Source organism: Lycium ferocissimum, unplaced genomic scaffold (assembly GCF_029784015.1).
Source record: "Lycium ferocissimum isolate CSIRO_LF1 unplaced genomic scaffold, AGI_CSIRO_Lferr_CH_V1 ctg2331, whole genome shotgun sequence".
NCBI lineage: Eukaryota > Viridiplantae > Streptophyta > Magnoliopsida > Solanales > Solanaceae > Lycium > Lycium ferocissimum.
The window spans coordinates 1-21,552 of NW_026720893.1; the positions used below are offsets into that span (position 1 = coordinate 1).

Consider the following 21,552-nt stretch of genomic DNA (forward strand, 5'->3'; position numbering starts at 1 on the left):
TGGCTTTGCCCGCAATCTTGCATTGCATTTTCATATGTTCTTGATTATGCTTCCGGTTGCTTATGATTTGGATACCGTGTTGGTCATATTCTTGGACCGTATTTGGATGCGGTGCTATGTGTTGATTTGTGTTGATGGGGTAGGTTTTCGCTATACTTGGATATTTGTTTCAGTGGGCTAGTTGTTACATCAAGGCTGGACGTTGTAATAGTCGATTCCTTGGAAGCATGACTTGTACTCCAAGGGTTTTCTTGTTTCCTCTTACCTTATTGTGTTTATAGATGTCAACTAGTCTTAGTCGGCCTATGATACCTATCAGTACTGTTGTTTGTACTGACCTGCACTTGCTGCATTCTTTTATGAATGCAAAATTCCAGGTTGGATCTACTGTTTCTTGTGGGCGATAGTCGCTCCGAGATTTGCTTAGGTACGGGGGTGAGCACGAGACGTCCGCCGCCTCGAAGATTCTATTTTATTTATGTCTTATTTTCTATTCCGAGACATATTCGGTGTTGATGTATTATTGATATTCCGTACTCTTGTATTCTAGTTAGATGCTCTTGTATGGATTAGACCGGTACTGGGTGTATTTTCTTATTTCCGCACTTGTTCTATATTATTATCATCAGACTTACGTGATTTATTCTCTTCCGCTTATTTAGTTGTTTATTTATGTCTTTACTATCGTTGGGTTGAGGGTTCGCTTATCGAGGTGGAAAAGGTAGGTGCCCGCACGACTTAGCTAAATTGGGTCGTGACACAAGTCAATATTAGAAAACACATAAACCTTTTGAAGCTGGTCAAATAGATCATCAATACTTGGAATTGGGTACTTGTTCTGAATGGTGACTTTTTTCAGCTGGCGGTAATCAATGCATATCTGCATTGTCCCATCCTTCTTCTTCACAAAAAGCATAGGCGCGCCCCAAGGGGAGACGCTCAGTCTGATAAATTCCTTGCTCAAAAGATCTTGAAGCTGCTCCTTCAACTCCCTCAACTCTGCTGGTGCCATCCGATATGGCGGAATAGAAATTGGGCGAGTCCCTGGCTCGAAGTCAATACAAAAATCAATATCACGGTTGGGTGGCATACCTGGCAAGTCCGCGGGAAACACCTCTACAAACTCATGCCACACAGGAATTGACTCAAGAGATGGAACGTTAGTACTAGAATCACGAATATGCGCTAAATAAGCCAAGCACCCTCAACTAACTTTTTAGCGCGAAGGAAAGAAATGATCTTCTTTGGGGAGGGACTAGGGGTACCCTTCCACTCAAGTCTAGACATACCCGGCATAGCTAAAGTGACTGTCTTGGCATGACAGTCTAGAATCGTATGGTAAGGAGCTAGCCAACTCATACCCAGAATAACATCAAAATCTACCATGTCAAGAATCACTAAATCAACCCATGTACCATACCCCATAAATGTGATAGTACAAGACCGGTATACTCTATCTACAACCACAGAGTCTCCAACTGGAGTAGATACATGAATAGGGGCATCAAGCAAATCACAGACCATATCAAGACCTATTAAAAAGTATGTAGACACATAAGAGAATGCAGAACCCGGATTAAACAACACAAAAGCCATCCGGTGACAGACTGAGATGTTACCAATATTTCCGTAATGAACCCTCGGCCTGTACCGATCCGCCGGGAAAGGCATAGCAATGAACCCGTCCGCCACTAGCCTGCGAACCTCTATGATCAACCTGTCATGTCTGAGCTCCGCCCCTATCGGGCTGATGTCCACCTCTGCCTGACTGGGTACCACATCTACTAGTTGTGTAGCAACCACGTCCAGTCTGAGCACGGTCCTTACCATACGACCCTCCCCCTCTAGCTGCTGAAACTGGAGCCCTGGGAGGCTGATACTGAGCACCCTGACCACCCTATCTAAGTCTGGGACAATTTCTCTTAAAATACCCCCGCTCATTACACTCAAAGCATCCATAGCTAGCGTCGGACACTGAACAGAAATCGAAGATGCAGAATAACCACCATGGTCCGAAAATCTGGCATGTAAACCCCTCTGGCTGACTAGGAGAGTGTTCGGGCGGCCTTGCGGGCCTCACCAAAACCACGCATAGCCGGGCGAATGGGACGTCTCGAATAAACCAGGGAACTTTGTCCTCGGGAGAATGAACCACTGAAGCTACCACCCTTGCGGGCCTTCTTTTCTGCATATTTATTATAACCATCCTGCCTAACACCTTTGACGGTCCTAACGTAATCCACCACCTCCTGGAAAGAAGAACCTGAAGCCACAAGATAAAGAGCTGACAAATGAAGACCAGTTTTCAACCCTTTCATAAATCTCCTAACTCTCTCCTCCTCAGTAGGTAATAGGTGGATAGCATAACGAGACAAAGAATGGAACCTGGCCTCATAAGCAGCAATTGATGAATTACCCTGCTCAATCTGACTAAACTCATCATGTCTCCCATCCCTCAAAGTATGCGGATCGTACTTCTCCAAGAATACTGAATAGAACTAAGTCCAAGTCAATGGAGGCAACCCAGCTGGTCTACAATCCACATAAGCCCTCCACCACAACTTGGCATCACCCAAGAACTAGAAGGTCACGAACTCAACACCATGCTTATCAATCGCACCCCACTTATGGAGCCTCTCGTGACAGCCGATAGTGAACTCATAAGTCTCAGTGCCATAGAAAACTGGAGGCTTCATCTTAGTAAACCTCCAAAACAAATCATGCTCCTCATCGGTCATCACCGGCCCTACCACTAGTCTATAAAATACCTCAAGTCCTGGAGCCTCATCTAAACATGGAGCCATAGCTGCAGCATGCTGTACCCGTAGAGCACGGACTCTGTCTGGAGCCGGATCACCTAATCTCACACCCTAGCCAGCTGGAACACTGGTAACATACCTGCCTCAGTCAAACCGTTCAACAAGTTCACACTTGACCCATAACATCTGTCAACACTAGAGCAGCCACAACGTCTTGCTGAGCTGGTGCTGCTGCAAACTCTGATTTAAGGGTAGAAAGGTCAGGAAGAGATGAGATATATTCCAATTTCTGCACATACAGATCCATGAGCTCGTCCACCTCCTGAGTTTTCCTTTTGAGTTTTCCTTTTGAGCTCCTCTTTGATCTTATCCACTTTATTCCTAAACCGGTGGAAGCTTGCATGATAAAGCACGGAGGCCTATAAGGGAAAGAGGAGCAGTTATTAAGATGGGGCAAGAAAATAAAGCTAAGTGAAAAAAATAAAGGAAAGGGACATACTCGGTTCAAATCCTGCTGAGCCTCGTTAAAAAGGCAGGATTCACTGACTTTGGCCATCTTCTTCCGGTATTCTTGGGACACCAGAGGGTACAGATAGCTGTCCACCCTGACCGGCCCCGATAACATGTTCATATCGGCCGGCACCTTAAAAGAGATCAACCTCTTTCGATTCGGATCGGCGCTGGGGGCAGGAAAGACTTTCTCTAATCTGGGACCGGAATTAACCCCGAAACGGTCGGCCACGGGGATGGATAAATGTTCGAAGCCCGACATGCCAGGCGCAGGTATCTCATAACTCCTATAACTGGTTATCTCTTCTGGCTCTGTTGACCCCTCGGTCATTTTACTTTTGGCTTTAGCATCATCGGGGGAAATATCCACCAATCGAGGTGTCGAGTCCTGTATGCAAATAATTGTATCAGCCGAAGCCACAGCTTGTATCGGAAGGACAGAACCAATACCATACAAAGGCGGAATGTTAAGTACCTTTGAACCTGGTACGGAGGGAGCTGTCTTCGATCTAGAGGCTGCGGTTGGGAGTCGACCCGAGCCTCGAATGGGAGCAGACTCGGTAGTAGCATCTTTGGACATCCCGATCTTTAACCTGACACGGCCGACGTCCGTCGGTCTCGGGATATCCCTCAAATTCGCCGGCATCGGACTTGAGCTTTCCATCAAAGGTTGAGTAATCTCTGTAGAACTGGTCAGCTCTTGATCGAGGCCCTCATCGATAAGTCGGTGCTCGCCCAACTCCAGGTCTTCATCATTGGAATGATCCGATAACTGACTAACGATATTGACGTCCAGGGCCCCGGCCGAGATATCTTCCGAAGAGGTCTCTCTGATTGTGAGCCTCGATCTTTTCCTGGCCTCAAAAGGAGCTCGAGAAGACTCGGAGGACCATCTTTTCCTCCTCTCTGCATTGTCTCCCTGGTCAGGAGCTTCGATATTTTATTCATCGGCCAAGGCCTCAACAACCTCTTGGCCCTGAATTTTGGTGGCCTTTGATAGACCTGTAAAGGAAAGAAGAACGGTTCAAACCTATCCAACATAACATAGCACCTACGGAAGACAGAGCAGCGCTCTGAGGGAAGGACTTACCGTGATTTACGGCCTCCCACCGGGACCGAGACTATTGTCGCCAGTTGCGGTCGGCATAGGTAAGTTGGGAACAGATTTTCCCGATCCATTGATCAATGTTCGGAACCGCACCGAGGGTTCGAATGAGTGTTATGTACATACGAGCAAATCAAAGGATCAGTGTAGGTTCAGATATATGATCATACCATACCAAAGTAAAGTTACTTACGGGTTGGGTTCCATTTCTTAGGAAATGGCAACTTTTCAGCAGGAATCAGATCCTTCATTCTGATTCGGACAAATCTGCCCTGCCAGCCTCGGACTCTATCTTCATCAAGACCGGAGAAGGGTGCCTTTTTGGCTCATTTGGAGAGTTTAATCATACCCCCTTGGAAGACACGGGGACTGTACAGCCGGAGTAGATGGTGCACTGTGAAGGGAATATTCACGTTTGTAGTGAAGTAACGGAGAAGCACAACGATCCTCCAAAATGACGGATGAATTTGGCCGAGGCAAATATCATACCGTTGCAAAAATCCACTACCACGGGATCGAGTGTGCTAAATGTGAAAGGGTAGGTATAAATGCTTAAATACCCTTCCACGTAGGTTGTTACAGCTTCAATCTGATCGGGAATAACGACCTCCATACCCTTCCACCCACAGTCTTTCTTGACCTGTTCGAGTTTACTCGGGGGTATCGTGCACAAATAGTCCAATATATTGACACCTCGATCCCTTTGTTGAGAAGGTTTCTCGACCTTGAAATCCAGGATGGTCGTATAGTCTTGTGGAATGAAATCCGTCAGTACAGGCTCCGATTTTGAAACCGAGGAGGTCTCGCTGGTTCTAGCTTTAGAAGATTTGCTTGTCATTACGGAAATATGAAGGTATAAAGGCTTGTATGAAGGTTTGAAGATTCGGTAAAGAACTGATAAGGAGATATGAAGATATGAAGATAAGAAGGCTAACGTATCCAAAGAACACGAAGGTAAAAATTCCTTTGGTAAAAATTCGAAAAGTGAAAAGTGAAACGAGAAGCTTGTTTTTATAGTGTGGGGCCGAGACGGTTCGCATTCCGTAATTATGTTCGGAACCAACCGGGTCTCGACACGTGCCAATGTTAGAATGATATGACGGATGTGACCTTGATCTTATCTACCCATGGGAAGCGAACACGAGAAGGAACCGGATCGCCCCTCTCAATCATCGGGGCATACATGAGCAAACCGGCCTCCTGATGAGACCTAGGTCGGGCTTTCACACCGATACTACTATGATCAAGTAAAGCTGCCATATCGATCACAAAGGATACGGTCCCGAACCAGTTACAGTCGAGTATAAAAAATAAAATGTTCAAACATGGCGGCCGTTAGCGAAGCATTTCGAATTTTGGTGAGCTATAGAACAAATGACAATTGATCAACTATTGCAAAGACATATACAAGCGTGGAGGTTCAAATAACGCAAATGAAGTGCTCAATAAAGTTCGATAAGAACCGATCCACAAATTTCTATAGAAGTTGTTCCACTTCACAAAATCCCGACTATTTCGGATACATCATTCCATCAGAAAAAACATAAAAGGCCCTACTCTACGGACATAAGCTGAAAAACAAAAGTAAAAAAGCAACACCCTTAACTGACGTAGTAAGCCGAAGGTTGAGAACTCCGGCCTATCCTGTGGAATGCTACGACGGTACGTGATACCGACTAGGTGTCCCCATGACCTGCGCCGAAAATAGACGAACCGGGATATTTGGCGTCGGTAAATCTTCTTCATCAAGTACTATTGTCGGCGGGTTTTCGCCAAAAGGCATTTCCCAACGGGTCTCCATGATATGACGGGTTCGAACCCGAGAACCAACCCCCGAATGTCTAACTGGGAAGCTTCCAGTCTCTCTGCGTCCAGGTGCCCTCAGCGGCGCAGATGTTCTTCTTCCCCAAACGACATTCTCGGCTACGGTCTTTCCTTTAGAAGCTCTTCTCGTCGGAAGTCCTGAAATTCAAATACATTGAGTTGAGACATAATATAGAGAAATAAGGGTTGAAGTGATCGGATTAAGAAATTACCATGGCTTTTGCCTTTCCACCCTTCCGGTGCCATTCTCCTCCAAGAACGGCCTATGCTACGAGAAGCTCGGAGAAGGGCAACCACCCATTCAAAGATAGCTGTATCAAGCTCAGGTTCAATCGGATTTGGTGAAGGGTTCCACACCTCAGGAAAATTGGTAGACGATGGACGACGAAGTTGACCTGTGCGTATCATCACAAACCAATGAAGCCACCCTCAGTCATAATCATCTTCGGGGTCAATCAGGCTTCGATTTCCCCGAGGAAGCAGATGACCAATTCCCTCTCAGATCACTCGAGGTATGTATATATGAAGTAAATGGTCAAGGGTGAAGGTCACCCCGGCTATATTAGCCAACTTCTCAATACAGTACACAAGTCTCCAAATCTGTGGGGCGATCTGTCCGATACATATCCGATACCGACGACAAAAGTCCTCAATCACTCGAGGAACAGGGAGAGTAAACCCAATGGCGAAAGGGTAAGTGTATGACAACGAGTAGCAGACAACATGATGATTTATTTTCACGCCATTCCTAACAGGGCGAACGTCAACATCTGCGCCTAAGTTATAATCTTCCCTGACTACGATAATGGTGCTATCATTGATACAGGATTCGAAATTCTCCACCGAATCAAAATGGTAAGAAATTTTGCAGTCGTTTGTGTAGTTAAATCCCGACGGGAGGATATCGGCAGCAAGAGATTCTAGCTCTTTATCAGAACTGGCGGCTCCTGTTGGTAGCAAGAACGAAGATTGATCTTCACCTTGGGTCAATAATGGAACGTAAGCCATATTCGTGATAGGTTTACCCTAACAATGGATGATCACGCCCTGATGGAAGAAGGTTCAAAGTCCGAGGAGGGCTATGGGCTCAATACAAAAATCACAGCAAGGTTTTTTTAGGAGAAGCAAAGTTTAGATTTGAAGAAGCACAGATGCATGAGAAAGGAAGAATACATGGGCTATATATAGAAAGGAAATCAAGGTGTCCTGTAGCGTATCAAGGACTCTGACACAAGGAGGTCTCCTAAAAAAGATTTGGCGGCTAAGTAATAATGACCTAGCATCGGGCAGAGTGAAGTGTTGACTAGAAAGTCTTATCCTAGGTAGATATATGTAGCTGCTCAGCTTTATTTTTGTCCATTTCCCGCAGTCAAAATTTCACCTCGGGAAATGGGGGGACTATCTGCATACGGGTAAAACCGAGGATATGGACATACTCGGTTTCCCGATGTCAAGGTGAGGCTCGGCCAGGATACGACCGGCTTATCGGGGATAAGGCTTCAAGCTCGATCTGTAACGAGGCGTTAAAGCAGGTAGAAGAGGCGGTTACCACCATGAGGAGAAGATTGGAATATCCGCCCTCGGCCGGATATTTCGGCGCCAATCTCGGCAACAGCTATCAACAAATTTCTTTTCCTTACTTAGAATTGTACTAGGGTTAGGACTCCTCTATTATATAAAGAGGAGGCCCTCATTCATTGAAGGGGTTCGGCAATAAAGAAAAAGAGAGCATTCATATACTAAGAAAGCAATAGTATCGTTTGAGTTCATTTATCTTTTCTAAGGTTGCCTTTTGTTATTCATTGTGTAAACACCCGGTCAGAAGGGTTCGACCTCGGTTCCCGATACCCGAGGCCAGTCATCATTTCACATTTGGTCAGATCTGCATATTTCATTTATTTATTCATTTATCGTGTAATCTAATCTCGAATTAAATTAAGCCACATATCTTTGGCACCGCACATAAATTTAATTATTCTCCATTTTAAGGTTAAACACACCTTATACAAGATCATTTTTGGTCTCAAACCCTCCAAGCATGTTAATGGCCCAAAAATGAAGATTTTGCTTTCTGAACCAATCAGTTAACTATGCTAAAAAATACGTTTTTCCACTCAGTTGAAATATTTAATGACTAAACCATTTTTTGAAAGAAAAAAAACATTTCCTTCATTCATCATTTCTGGAAATTCCCTTGTGTTACAAATGTAATCATGTCATGTTGGATAACAGGTCCGGAATTCTGCAAAAAAAAAAAAAAAAAACTACTTCACTTGACTTGAAACATTTCGTACAATAAAAAACCATCATTCAAACATTTTTAGCGACTATGATTCTCACGTTTTGACTTCGGGATTCAACTAGATTAAGAAAAGTAAAACCAGGTAAAAAGTTAGTCATACAACATCAGAAATCAACAATTTAAATAAATAACTAAGGTAATGTAAATGAAGGAGAAAATTCAAACGTATGGGCTTAGGGCCCATTTGCGCCCATGGACTGAACTGATGCTGCTGTTGTTGGTGTGCTATATGGGCTTCAGGCCGAGTCCTTTTGTTGTTTCTCGATCTGGACAGTGAGGCTGACTCAATAATGTTATGTTGGGCTTCATCCCAACACAGAATATGGAGAAAAATGATTCCATTGGACTCGTACTCGGGTGATTTCATGCATAAAAATAAAGAAAAGGACGAGTAAAAGAAGAGAGAAAACTTAGCATTTAATTGAGTTAAACCACATCAAATACACACAATTCGTTTTTAATACTGTAACACATGTTTGAGTATATTTCAACAAATGAGGAAATTTTCAGATTTACATACTTGGATTAGAAGACATCAAGGTAAACACATGGGTTAATGTTCACCAGGTTTTACTAAGATTAACTGCATTCCAAATTAGACAGAGCCAACACATTGAGGAGTAACAAAACTAATCCCACACAAGATGTTTACCTAAACAAAGCTAGTCAAGACACAGATTGTAACATGCTACATCTCACGCAGCATATCAGGACTTTAGAAGTTCGAAATGCCCAGGGCGGGACTAAACTGGAATAAGGATTATTCATTCCCACAGGAACACACAAATGGATTTGGACATATACCCGAACAAAGGAGCAATAACCAAATACAACTAGCGCTTAATCAGATAAAAACTATTTAAACTCTAGGCAGCAAATATAGAAGAGAGGAGAAAGAGAAACAAGCTGAAACTTAAATAGATCTCCATTTAAATCCAAACAAGAGCTTATGCTCATGCCCACATAAAGAGGAAACTACACTCCTTATTCTACAACCCAAACAGAATCGACTAACGCATACTCACGACTCTAAACAAGTACATGACTAGAAAGCTGAAGCTAAGTGCATAAATAAAAGGAATGAGGAAACTTTGTCGAAACGCGATTGGTTTCTATATACTGATAGAGGATGGGGGCATACGTGGGTAATTATTTTGCTTTTTATGGGCAATATGTGTTGTTTTCCCTTAATTTTTGCCTTCAAATAGGCCGGTCATTAACTTTTACTCTTTAAAATTAAATTTATGTCTAGCGGGATATAAATTTTTTAAGGACGTGGGGCATAACTATTAGGATGCGAAAGTATAAATTAATGTCCCGCAAAAATATTGTTTGCCTTGAGGGGTAAAAAATTAAGACCAACAAAAAATGGGGTCAAAAGTGCAAATATTTTCACTAGAAGTTCATGAAGTTTTTGCACTGATGGCCGTTCAAACGCACTGGTTTTTAAAATTTGTCCCTAATATATGTGGTTTTTAATTTTTACCTCTACTGCTTGTTTAATGAAAATATTCAGACTTGCTTCGCTCGGTATCAGTTTTACAATAATTTTATCTTCGGCAACTGAATTTACCTTGCTTGACACAAGTTTTGTAGGAATTAAGTAATGCAGCATAAGTTTTGTCGTATTTTTCAGATTATGTTGAGTGGTGAAAGTTTTGCCTTTTCTGGAATAACTTGTGTGGATGTTACAATACATATGCCAAAGCTAAATGTAAACTTTGTCGAGCGTAATCTAAACTTATGCCCTTTTTCAGATTATGTTGAGTGTTGAAAGTTTTTTCTTGTCCGACATAACTTGTGGGATGTTATGATACATATGCCGAAGTTAAATGCTTACTATGGTGGCCGAGATTTGATTTATACCGCACCAAAAGTGCTCAAGGACAAAAATTAAGTACCACCATGAAATAGGGCCATTTGTGCAAACCCTCGAAGAAATTGCACGATTTGCCACTCAAATGGGCTGGTTTTTAATTTTGCCTTTCAAAATTAAACTTATGTCTAATAGTGTATAAGTTTTTTAATTACGCATGACATAATTTATAAAATGGGTGAAAATCATTTAAAACCCCCAACTTTACTTTAAAAATCAAACTCTCCCTCAAATTTGAACAATAGTCATTCTTGCCCCTTTATTCTGATTGACTTTTTTAAATTCCTATTTTACCCTTACATTATCAACTTTTGTCTTCTTCTTTTTTTACTTCTTAAAATCAAGATATTCTTCATTTTTTTTAATCTATGTAACAAATTTCCTATAAAAAAATAAATATTATCTTTTGGGTGAAAAAAAAAGCGGGAAATATTAATTGAGCATATAAGTTAATAATATTTATAATGAAATAAAATAGCAGAATAAAAACAATAAATTTTATTAATAACAATCAAAACTCCAATATGTTTTTATACAACTGAAAATAACAGGTTATAATAGCTTTATAAATATATTTTAATGCAACTAATACAAAAAAAAAAGAAAAAAAAAAGACACAATAGAGACAAATTCTTAAAAATTGTTTATTTATAATGTCAATGAATTTTAAATTAAAATTTAAGAAATATTCCATTAATTACAACCAAAAACTTGTTTATTTTTATGGACAATAGAGAATAAGAGAGACGTTAAATTTAATTATACATAGACATGCTTGTACATACAAATATTTAATGCATATGTAGAAATAATTTATAAATATTACTATACTTTGGTAATAAAATTTCCAGTTACGAAAAAAATATTGAGATAACAATCATAAAAAATAGCACTAGATTTCGTGACAAATTCATAAAAGTATTATTCCACTTAATATGTTAATGAGCTTAAATAAATTTATAAATACCTAAGTTAAGAAAATAAATATTACATATAATATAAAAATGTATTATATAAATGGAGGATTGAAAATAACAAGGACGAAATAGACATTGCATAGGATAAAGGGAGGAGAATGACTATTATTCAAAGTTGAGGGGGAGATTGATTTTTAAAGTAAAGTTCGGGGGTGAAAATGATTTTCACCATTTATAAAATATTATGATACAAAAAATATAAATTTATACCCCGCAAAAAAAATTAGATTTGTTATGAGGGGCAAAAATTAAAGACCAACAGACAATAGGGAAGTGCTAATTACTCCTTAGAAGTTGATTGGACTGATGTTGTAGTCTCTATTGCAAAATGCTAGGGTAGGGGTTTTTCCGAGAAAAGGATATAAATGGTCCCTTAACTATGAGAGTAGGTTCAAAATAGTCGCTTAACTATGCACTTAACGATTTTGGTCCTTTAAGTTTCCCACAAGTTAACAAAAATGGTCCCTTAACTATGAGGGTTGGTTAAAAGTAGTCCCTTAAGTATGCACTTAACATTTTTGATCCTTTAAGTTCGCCAAAGGTTAACACTTTTAGTCTCCGACAAAATATTCATTGAACTATGTTTGTTAGATTTGATGAGAACTATGAAAAAAAGGAAAAAATTAGAGAACTCACATTTAGAGGTACACATTACTAAAGAAAAGACCAAATATCTCGGGACAAAACTAACGGATGTCAATCAGTTATAAGGAAAACCGAGTAAAAACCTACATACTTGATAATGTCAGAAAACAATGTCTCGAAACACAAATACTGACAGACTCTGTTGATTAAAACCGAGAGAGTTCATTGGCTAAGTAAAATACACTAGACTCATTTTTACTGAAAATCCGATATAAAAATAAATACTTCGATTGTAGTGATTCTTTTTTTTTTTTTTTAAAAAGAAAAGAGTTTCCGCGCATTTTTCCGCAAAAATAACCGTCGGACATCCGTTGGTTTTCGTAAAAAACAATAAAAATTTTAAAAATAGTGTTTCTTCATTTTATCCATTGGTTTCCGTCCATCGTTTTTTCACTTGTTTTTAATAGTGACAATTTTTGTAGTTTCTGCTATTTCTGATTTACTTATGTCCGTTTTGTCCCGAGGTATTTGGTCTTTTCTTTAGTAATGTATACATCTAAATGTAAGTTCTCGCTAATTTTTTTCTTTTTTTTTTATATTTCTCGTCAAATCTAACAAATAGAGTTCGATGAATATTTTGTCGGAGACTAAAAGTGTTAACTTTTGGAGAACTTAAAGGACCAAAAATGTTAAGTGCATACTTAAGGAACTATTTTTAACCAACCCTCATAGTGGAGGGACTAATTTTGTTAACTTGTGACAAATCTAAAGGACCAAAATTGTTAAGTGCATAGTTAAGGGATTATTTTGAACCTACGACCATTTTGTTTACCCCGATTTTACGTAATCAATTGAATTTGTAAGAGAGATGTAGGATATGTGGACATATTTTAATCTATTTTTTGGTTAATATGGAACGTATATGAACTCGTGTGTAAAGGTAAGAATACGTATATGAATATATGTATCAACAACTTGAGCTAAGATGTAAACGTTGATGTTTAAAGCTAATATGATATTGAATGAAAGATCACAACTCCACATATTCGGACTAAGGAGAAATAAAGACAATGCTTTAATGTATTTTTTGCTATTACAATATTCTAGATCTCCAAAAGCCAACCCTTAAAAGTAGGGAAATGCCCCTATTTATAGTTTTGCCTTATGGGCCTTGCATACAACATAAAGCCCTTTTAGAATAAAGAAAACCCTAAAAGGATAAGGTTGGGCTGTACGGTCTGACACCCGTACGGTTGTCGGTACAATGTGACAGAACAGTCTTGACGCGTGGCAATTTTGTAATTGATTAACCGGACTAACGGCCACGATCAACTTGGTCATGGAGAAATCGGGCTAACGGCCACGATCAACTCGGTCATAGAGAAACAGGACTGGTTGTGATATGGTGTTTGGTCCGGAGATACCAGACCAAACAGATTTGCTTCACTTTTCTCGGATCAGCCGCAGCTAGTGCAATTCCACCAGTCCGAAGGAAAGACTCGGTACTCATGCCTGTCTCTTCTTATCCCCGGTCCCCGATCTCACCGGTCTTGCATACATCCGATTTTTACCGTATACAGATAGTCCCCACACTTCCCGGACCGTAGTTTTACCGGAGTAACGGGAAGTGGATGAGTCACCAAACCGGCGGTTTCATAAGCTCGTTCTTATCTTTTCATTTTAGCGGGAACAGTTATGTTACGTTCCTCTGCCATCAGCCACGTGTCTCATCCCGAACAGCCGACTTCGGTAACCGCCGTAACGTACGTCGTTTCAAATCACGTCTCATTATTTGTGGGACACGTGGCACCCCCCAGTTGGCCAACCTCTGCAACCGCTACAGTTACCACGCCTATATAAGGCCATGCACCCCTTCATTTCACCATTTTACTTCTTCACTTTCTTACTTCTTCTCTTCTGATCACTTTCATCTCATATTTTTTGCTGGTTTCAACCGTTCTCATCCACCAACTTGTTGCTTACATTGATTGTAAGAAAACCAACTTTGTCAACCTTTCATCTGCTGTTTTTCGATTGAAAGTGTTGCTTTGTTTCTTTTCTCACTTTGCCATTTTGAATTTTTCTTTCAACTGCTTCCTCACTCTTTCTTATTTTTTAACTTGTTCCTTCTCCCTTATCAAATTCACTAAATCTCCTTTTCCATTATCGAATTCATCAATCCCCTTTTCCAAATCTTTCGAATGTCTGCCAACACCGAAATCACCTCCCAGAATGTTCCCTCGGTGGATGAACCGGCTCCCAACCCATTGCTTTCGACTATCCGTGTTTCATCCCTTCTGGGTGCGACGACGCCTTTCGACCTCTCCGGTGCCACTTTGTCATCTTTGCTTTGCAACTGGGCTATTGCGATTCCTTGTTCTAAGAATGGCGGTTCTGTTCCCGCAACATTTCAAAAATTAAACGTAAGTTAATCTCATCCGGGGTATCCGATACTTTCCGGCCTTGTGCCCGGGGTAAAGTAATTGAATTGTGAGTATTTAAGGGATCAGTGGCCGGCTAGGTGGCATTCTCCTGGTTCACGGTGTTCTGCCGGTTGAGGTCTTCCCTCGAATCAACGGATTTGGGTCGATGGGATCTGCTGGCAAGTCCCTTAGCCTACTGTTCTCGTTTTCGGCAACGATCTCGTTGTTGACATGACCAGAATGTCCACTGCTTGCCATTTGGTCCGTTTTCACAGAGATGAACAAAAAAAAATTTAATCTAACGGGTAAGAGATAGAAGCCAAGATTAAAAGACCACTATTATCCTACGCCCCACGGTGGGCGCCAAACTGTTTACCCCAATTTTAGGTAATCAATTGAATTTGTAAGTGAGGTGTAGGATATGTGGACCTATTTTAATATATTTTTGGTTAATATGGAACATATATGAACTCGTGTGTAAAGGTAAGAATACGTATATGAATATATGTATCAACAACTTGAGCTAAGATGTAAACGTTGACGTTTAAAGCTAATATGATATTGAATGAAAGATCACAACTCCACAGGTTCGGACTAAGGAGAAATAAAGACAATGCTTTAATGTATTTTTTGCTATTACAATATTCTAAATCTCTAGAAGCCAATCCTTAAAAGTAGGAAAATGTCCCTATTTATAGTTTTGTCTTATGGGTCTTGCATACAACATAAAGCCCTTTTAGAATAAAGAAAACCCTAAAAGGATAAGGTTGGGGCCGTACAGTCTGACACCCGTACGGTTATCGGTACAATGTGATAGAATAGTCTTGATGCGTAGCAATTTTGTAACTAATTAACCGGACTAACGGCCACGATCAACTCGGTCATGGAGAAATCGGGCTAACGGCCACGATCAACTCGGTCATGGAGAAACCGGACTGGCTGTGATGCGGAGTTTGGTCCGGAGATACCGGACCAAACAGATTTGCTTCACTTTTCTCGGATCAGCCGCAGCTGGTGCAATTCCACCAGTCCGAAGGAAAGACTCGGTACTCATGCCTGTCTCTTCTTATCCTCGGTCCCCGGTCTCACCGGTCTTGCATACATTCGGTTTTTACCGTATACACATTTATGTCCTTTTCTCGGATTTTCCGGTCATAGATACATCACAAAATACTCTGTGTCTCTCTACTTTCAAGAAGAATTAGAGGGTTTAGCAGTGAAGGATGAAGCTGAAGCAATTAGAAGGTCTTCTTGGTTCTCTTGACCAGTTCTCCACTCCAAAGGTTCCCCCTTTTTTATAAATCTTCTCCTCTCTACTCATGTTTGCTTTCTGATTCTTTATTTCTAAATACAGAAACACATCTTCTTCTTTTGGCTATTGCAGATTGAACTTGAACAATACCCTACTGGACCCCACATTGCTTCTCGCATGCTTTTCACTGTATGTAATTCCCCCACCCTTTTTCTGTATCCTTGTTGCTTTAATATTAGAATTTTTTCTTGAGGTTTCGTTAGGGTATCTTGTTTTGAGGTGATATTTCTGAAAATATTTTTTTTCTAGGCTGAGAATTCGTTTGAGGATGTGAACAGTAAGGTGGTAGCTGATTTTGGATGTGGTTGCAGTACATTAGGCCTTGGTGCGGGTCTTTTGGGAGCTGAGTATGTTCATAACTTTACTGTTGAGTGGGAATACTATTATTTGTTCCTTGTGCTATGGATTTTTTTAGAGTTAATGGTCAAAAACACACCTGAACTATCACTTTTTCGCGAGTATCACACCTCAACCATTAGTTTTATTTATTTTCTATCGGTACCTATGGATTGATCACAAGTTGAAACATGGTTAGGGCCCTTATGTGTCGTGAACTTATATTGAATGTGCTTAATATAAATTTTGCAACGTTTTCTTATTTTTTTGATAATCGTAAATTAAAAGGAGACATGTTCTCAATTTTTGTTATAGCTATTGCCCTTTTCCTACATGACCTATCACTCTCTATGTATTAAAACACACCTCGAAGCTGATTAGGCCAACTATCAGTTGTTCCCATTTCCTACCTGAACTATCGCCATCTACTCAACTAGGCGTGTTTTAATACATAGATGGTGATAGTTCAGGTAGAAAAAGGGAACAACTGATAGTTTGGGTGTAAAACTTGCGAAAACGTGATGGTTCAGATGTGTTTTTGACCATTATCTCATTCTTTTAGTCAATTTTGAGGGTGTCATATTGACACTTTGTTCTGAACAGAAGTGTTATTGGGCTAGATATTGATACTGAGTCTCTTGAGATTGCATCTGCAACCATGGATGAGCTTGAGGTAATTCCATCTTTTTCTTGACAAGGTTATTGCGTTGTGTTCTTTTTATGTTGTAAGGTTGAGGAACATTCATCCTTTTAGATTGATTTCTCTTTATAATTTTTTTTTGCGTTAATCTGTGTGCTAATTGTCGTTTCTTCTGCAGCTAGACATGGATTTTATTCAATGCGACATGAGAAACTTAAAATGGAGAGGTGTCTTTCTCGCCCCGCTTTCCATATCTCTTACACCTGGCTCATAATTGATATTCAACTATGTGCAGGTCAGATTGTTGAAACAGTGGTTATGAATCCACCTTTTGGTACACGGAGGAAAGGTGCTGACATGGACTTTCTCTCTGCAGCAATGAAGGTACAGCTGTCCTATGCATATTTCTGTTATCCAACACTTATTAAATCCTCTTCTTGTGTATTATGTTGGCACTTAGTCCTCATCTGTTCCCAAGTTTCTAATATGTTACTTTATGACTGTATCAGGTTGCTTCTCAAGCTGTTTATTCCTTGCATAAGACTACAACAAGAGAAGTATGCTCTTCCAATAATTGAGGGAATGATTGGTGAAAAGAAATTTCCTTGTCATCCACACTAAATGGCTTAAATATGAACTAAGAAAGTGCTTGACTTTGTTGTGCTGACCGCTCATAAATCACGTAGATATAAATTAGGCAGTCTAGCCCTACAGACACTTCTAATTGCACTGTTTTGGCCTCCCGGCCCCCTTTATTCCATGAGTTTTCAAGTAGACACCTTTACTTGAAAGAACTTAACTCTTTTAAACGCTCCTGACCGTTGGCTGACATTATGTGGCATGGATATGGCTGATTTGGACAAAAAGCGACGTATACACGCGTACAGGGAGCGTGAATGGATAGATTTTGACTTAAAAAGGACAATTAGGAAAACTAAAAGAAAAAAGGCAAAAAATAAAGGGAAAAGAAAAACACTCGGCAAAGAGGAAGAAATGAAGAAGAAGAAACACCCATTTTTCTTCAAATATACCGCTGCCACCGGTCCTCCTCCTTCACCATCATCACCACCTTTTCTCCTTAAATTACCACCTCTATACAAATCCAGCAAAGAGGAAGAACCACTCACTCGATAACTCGAGCTAATTCACCCAAAAAATGCAAGAGTGCAGCACCAAAAATGGAACTCAAAACACCTGGTGTTTCATATGTGGAATAAGCCGCCAAGGTACAACGAGTGTCTCAAAAGAACCACACAGTCAATATCCGTGGCACACTGTAGATGGCTCACTTGATTCTACAGCTTGAACCAAGCATTAGTGGCTGCTTTTACAGCTTGAACCCCTGACCTATAGGTCACTCGGAGACAACTTTACCTGTGCTCCAAGGCTTCCCATCAAGAAACTGAACAATTAGAAAATTTTCCTTCGTTTCCATTAGTTTTTCCTAACTCAAAAGGTAAATTTATGAGCAACAAAGGAAGCCATCTCCTTACGACTGGAGCCATTCTTGACTGACTTATTCACAACGCCACTCAAATCTGTTACTCTCTCCCTCGCCCTCCTCTCCTTTCGTTATAAGCCGATCGAATCTCACTGAATTTTCAATTTTGATAGTAGTCACCAATTCACCTCTATTTTCCTAATGTCATTTTCAGTAGTTTTGTTATCAACTAGTTAATCTGAATGACTCGGCCAAGCAGCCGCCATTGAAATGCTCTCAATGCGCGAATTCCACCCATAATGGCTCATAAAACCCCCACTTGATGGGTGTGCCAAGATTTCTCTTCATACCCTTCTAGCAAATTGAAATTACGTCCTTTTTTAACATTATCCCCACCTTTTTTATCTGCTTCTCTTGGAACCCAGATAAACTTTTGCCCACTTTGTTTTAAAACCAAGTGTCAGCTCTTTGATTTGTTCCTCTGATAGTGTAGTTGTGGATCTAAATGACACATAAATAACTGAGTTTGGATCTTGTTTGTCAAGCAATGAAAAACAGTCGTGGGTTATATCCAAGCCTACTTTCTTGGACATTTCTACTGGATTTAGTGTGTACCAAGAGTAAGGGAACACTCCAGTGGTGGTGAAAGGAGAAGAAATTGAACTGTGTGTTGATTGAAGTGCCGATTTTCCTATGGAATATATGGTGGAGCGAAAAATAAAAAACAAGATAGAATTTTTTAAATAATGTGGAAAAAATAAATCATTATTTTGTCATAGAAAATTCTGACGTTGATATTTATGTGTTTTCATTTCAAGAAAGCGAACATCACGCGAATCCAGAGATGTTTATTATAATATTTTTGAACAGGTTCAAATATCCATTAGAAAACTCGTGGAGTAAGAGGGGGGGGGGGGGGGTGGCACTGGGATAACACAATGGTGCATGTATTAGGCTATTCTGCCTATAAATTAAGTTGCTATCACTTATCAAGAAAAGCAAAAAACAAAAGTTGTTTATTTTTATCAATACAATTATCTGTAGTAGTAGTACTCTTTTTAGCGCAAGAGTGTTCTGATCTAGGGTCATGATTGACATTTGTAGGTTCTATTTAATATTCAGGAGGATATATGTAATTTTTTCAATTGTTCTGTTTCTGTGGTTGTAACAGCATGTGAAAAGAGCAGCATTGCTAGATTATAATGCAAGAAGTGCTGAAGTTATATGTGAGGTGCACATTTATTTTTGTATTCAGCTAACAGTTCTGAAATATCAAGCAACCTGATTCAATGTTTGGTTTTCCTTCTTGTTGATGCTAGTGATAAGGGCCCGTTTGTCCATGAGAATTATTCACTTTTTTTAATAATTTTTCACTTTTTTCACTTTATGGTGTTTATTATAAACATTCCAAATACAACTTCCAGATTGAATTTGGAAAACAACCAAAACTTGTTTTCCACTTCTTTTTTTTTCCTTCACTTTTTTTACTTTCAATACATTCAAACAACTAAATATTCTTTGCAAAAACTATAACCAAACACAACTCCATCTTTAACTCCAACTTCAACTCCAACTCCAAAATACCAAATCAAGTGAAAATTATTTGATTTTCATGGCCAAACGCCTACTTAATTTTGTGACCTCTTTCAATTGCAGCTTCGATATGATGTGCCACAACCGTACAAATTTCACAAGAAAAAGGAGGTTGACATTGCAAAGGACCTCCGGCATTTTGTTCCTCAAAGAAAGCAAGAAAGATCTCGTAGTAGCACTATAAATAGCACGAATGCGTAAATGATGCATGTAAAATTAAGTATACCGCATCTCCGAATCGTTTCGAGGTGTTTCGTGAAGTATAGTTCTATAAAAGAAGAGTATCTTGTACAATGTGCTCCCGAACGAACCGTTAGTTTTGACTTGCTATTTGATGTCCATATGCCTTCTAGAGTTTGGTGGTGTTGTGTCTTTTGTGTCCTAAACTTAAAGCGCTTTCCTTCGAGTTACCTCGTTTGAAGATTTCAAACATCCGGCGTAAATGGTAGCATTTATACTATTTGCCTTGTGTAGGCAGTTAGGTGAAGCAAAAACATTCACTTCAATGTAAAGCAACCATCTGAGGCTTTGAAGCAAGTAGATTTACTGTGCCGACTTATAAATAATATTTAATATGTTGAGATTGGAAAGATGCTCTGAACACTTCCAACCCCTTTTACTTGGAATATTGTCAACGGTTACTTTTTTTTTTTTTTTTAAGCAAAACCAATCAGCCTGATGCTGTTGGATTTTATTAAAAATAATCAAAGATATTTACAGAACAAAGTGGAAGAAAGCTGAAAAAAGCTATACTACTCTATCCTAGGAATGAAGGTAAAGTCTAAGCCTTGTTTGAACAGCTAAGTGTAACAATGAAGAAACTACAAACAAGAACACTCCTCCTTTGGATTGATGCCATTATCAGTCACCTCAAGCTCTCACCAGGTGCTATGGTATCTAATCTCACTGAAAATCATTCAAGAAGAAGTGTGGTATGAAGCTCCTCAAGGTTGCTGTCCAATATGCCTGATCACTCTTACTCATGAGGTTATGTTGAATATTTGTAGCTGGATTAGGTAACTAAGGAGATCCTGATAGTAGGCTGAACATTTCTGTTAATACCACACACTAACGAGGATAACCTTAGTCATCCAACCAGGACTACAACAATCAGATAGCTGTTATAATGAACCTTTACTCCCTTGTAAATCTAACTGTTGTGTCATCACTTGTTGACATGTCTACAGAAATCAGATGCATATGAATTCAGTCTGGTTCTCTATTTCTGTAGATCTTTCTTCTGAAGTTAGGCATCGTCATCTTATCACTATTGAGGATCTTCTTTGCACCTGTTGGTAACTCCGCAAATGAATGAAAATGAACTGTACCTGCAAAATCAAAAACCAAGTTAGTTAAAAAATCAGCAAGCGCATTGCCTTCCCTAAGGATATGAGCAAACTGCACTTGTCCCTTATTCCTCCAAAAGTTGATCTTACTAACTTCCATACTGATCTTCCATGGGATCTCCCATATTCCTTGAATAATATTTATCATGGACAAAGAATCTGATTCAATCATTACAGTAGCACCGCATCATTTTTAATACGTAACTCAATTCCATCCAATATAGCTACAGATTCTCGCCGTGATGTTAGTTGTATCGCCCATTCTTCTTGCCCCAAAGATATATCGGGTTTCCAACCTCATCTCTAATGCGTAAAGCAAATTGAACTCAACCCCCGCATTACCCCTAGAGGATCCATCTCGTATTGCACTTGAACCACCAAGATCGTGAACCTTCCATTGCACCATCCTATATCCTATTCTAGGCCTGTAATCCTCCAAATATTTCACCATGTGAGGCCAATCATATGGAATATTTCTTAGCCAAGGATACAATGTCTTCACCAGCTGTTGTAGATTGTAGTT

At 39.8% G+C, this 21,552-nt stretch overlaps 1 protein-coding gene across 1 annotated transcript; it reads left to right on the forward strand.

Moving 5' to 3' along the window:
• Nucleotides 1-15,490: 15,490 nt before the first annotated feature.
• Nucleotides 15,491-19,441, forward strand: LOC132043363 (uncharacterized). Its single transcript, XM_059433872.1, has 8 exons — nucleotides 15,491-15,644; nucleotides 15,746-15,802; nucleotides 15,923-16,020; nucleotides 16,613-16,682; nucleotides 16,828-16,876; nucleotides 16,945-17,033; nucleotides 17,159-17,206; nucleotides 19,262-19,441. Exons 1-8 carry the CDS (start codon nucleotides 15,585-15,587, stop codon nucleotides 19,373-19,375), a joined length of 585 nt encoding a protein of 194 aa, XP_059289855.1. The 5' UTR covers nucleotides 15,491-15,584; the 3' UTR covers nucleotides 19,376-19,441.
• The last annotated feature ends 2,111 nt before the right edge of the window (nucleotides 19,442-21,552 follow it).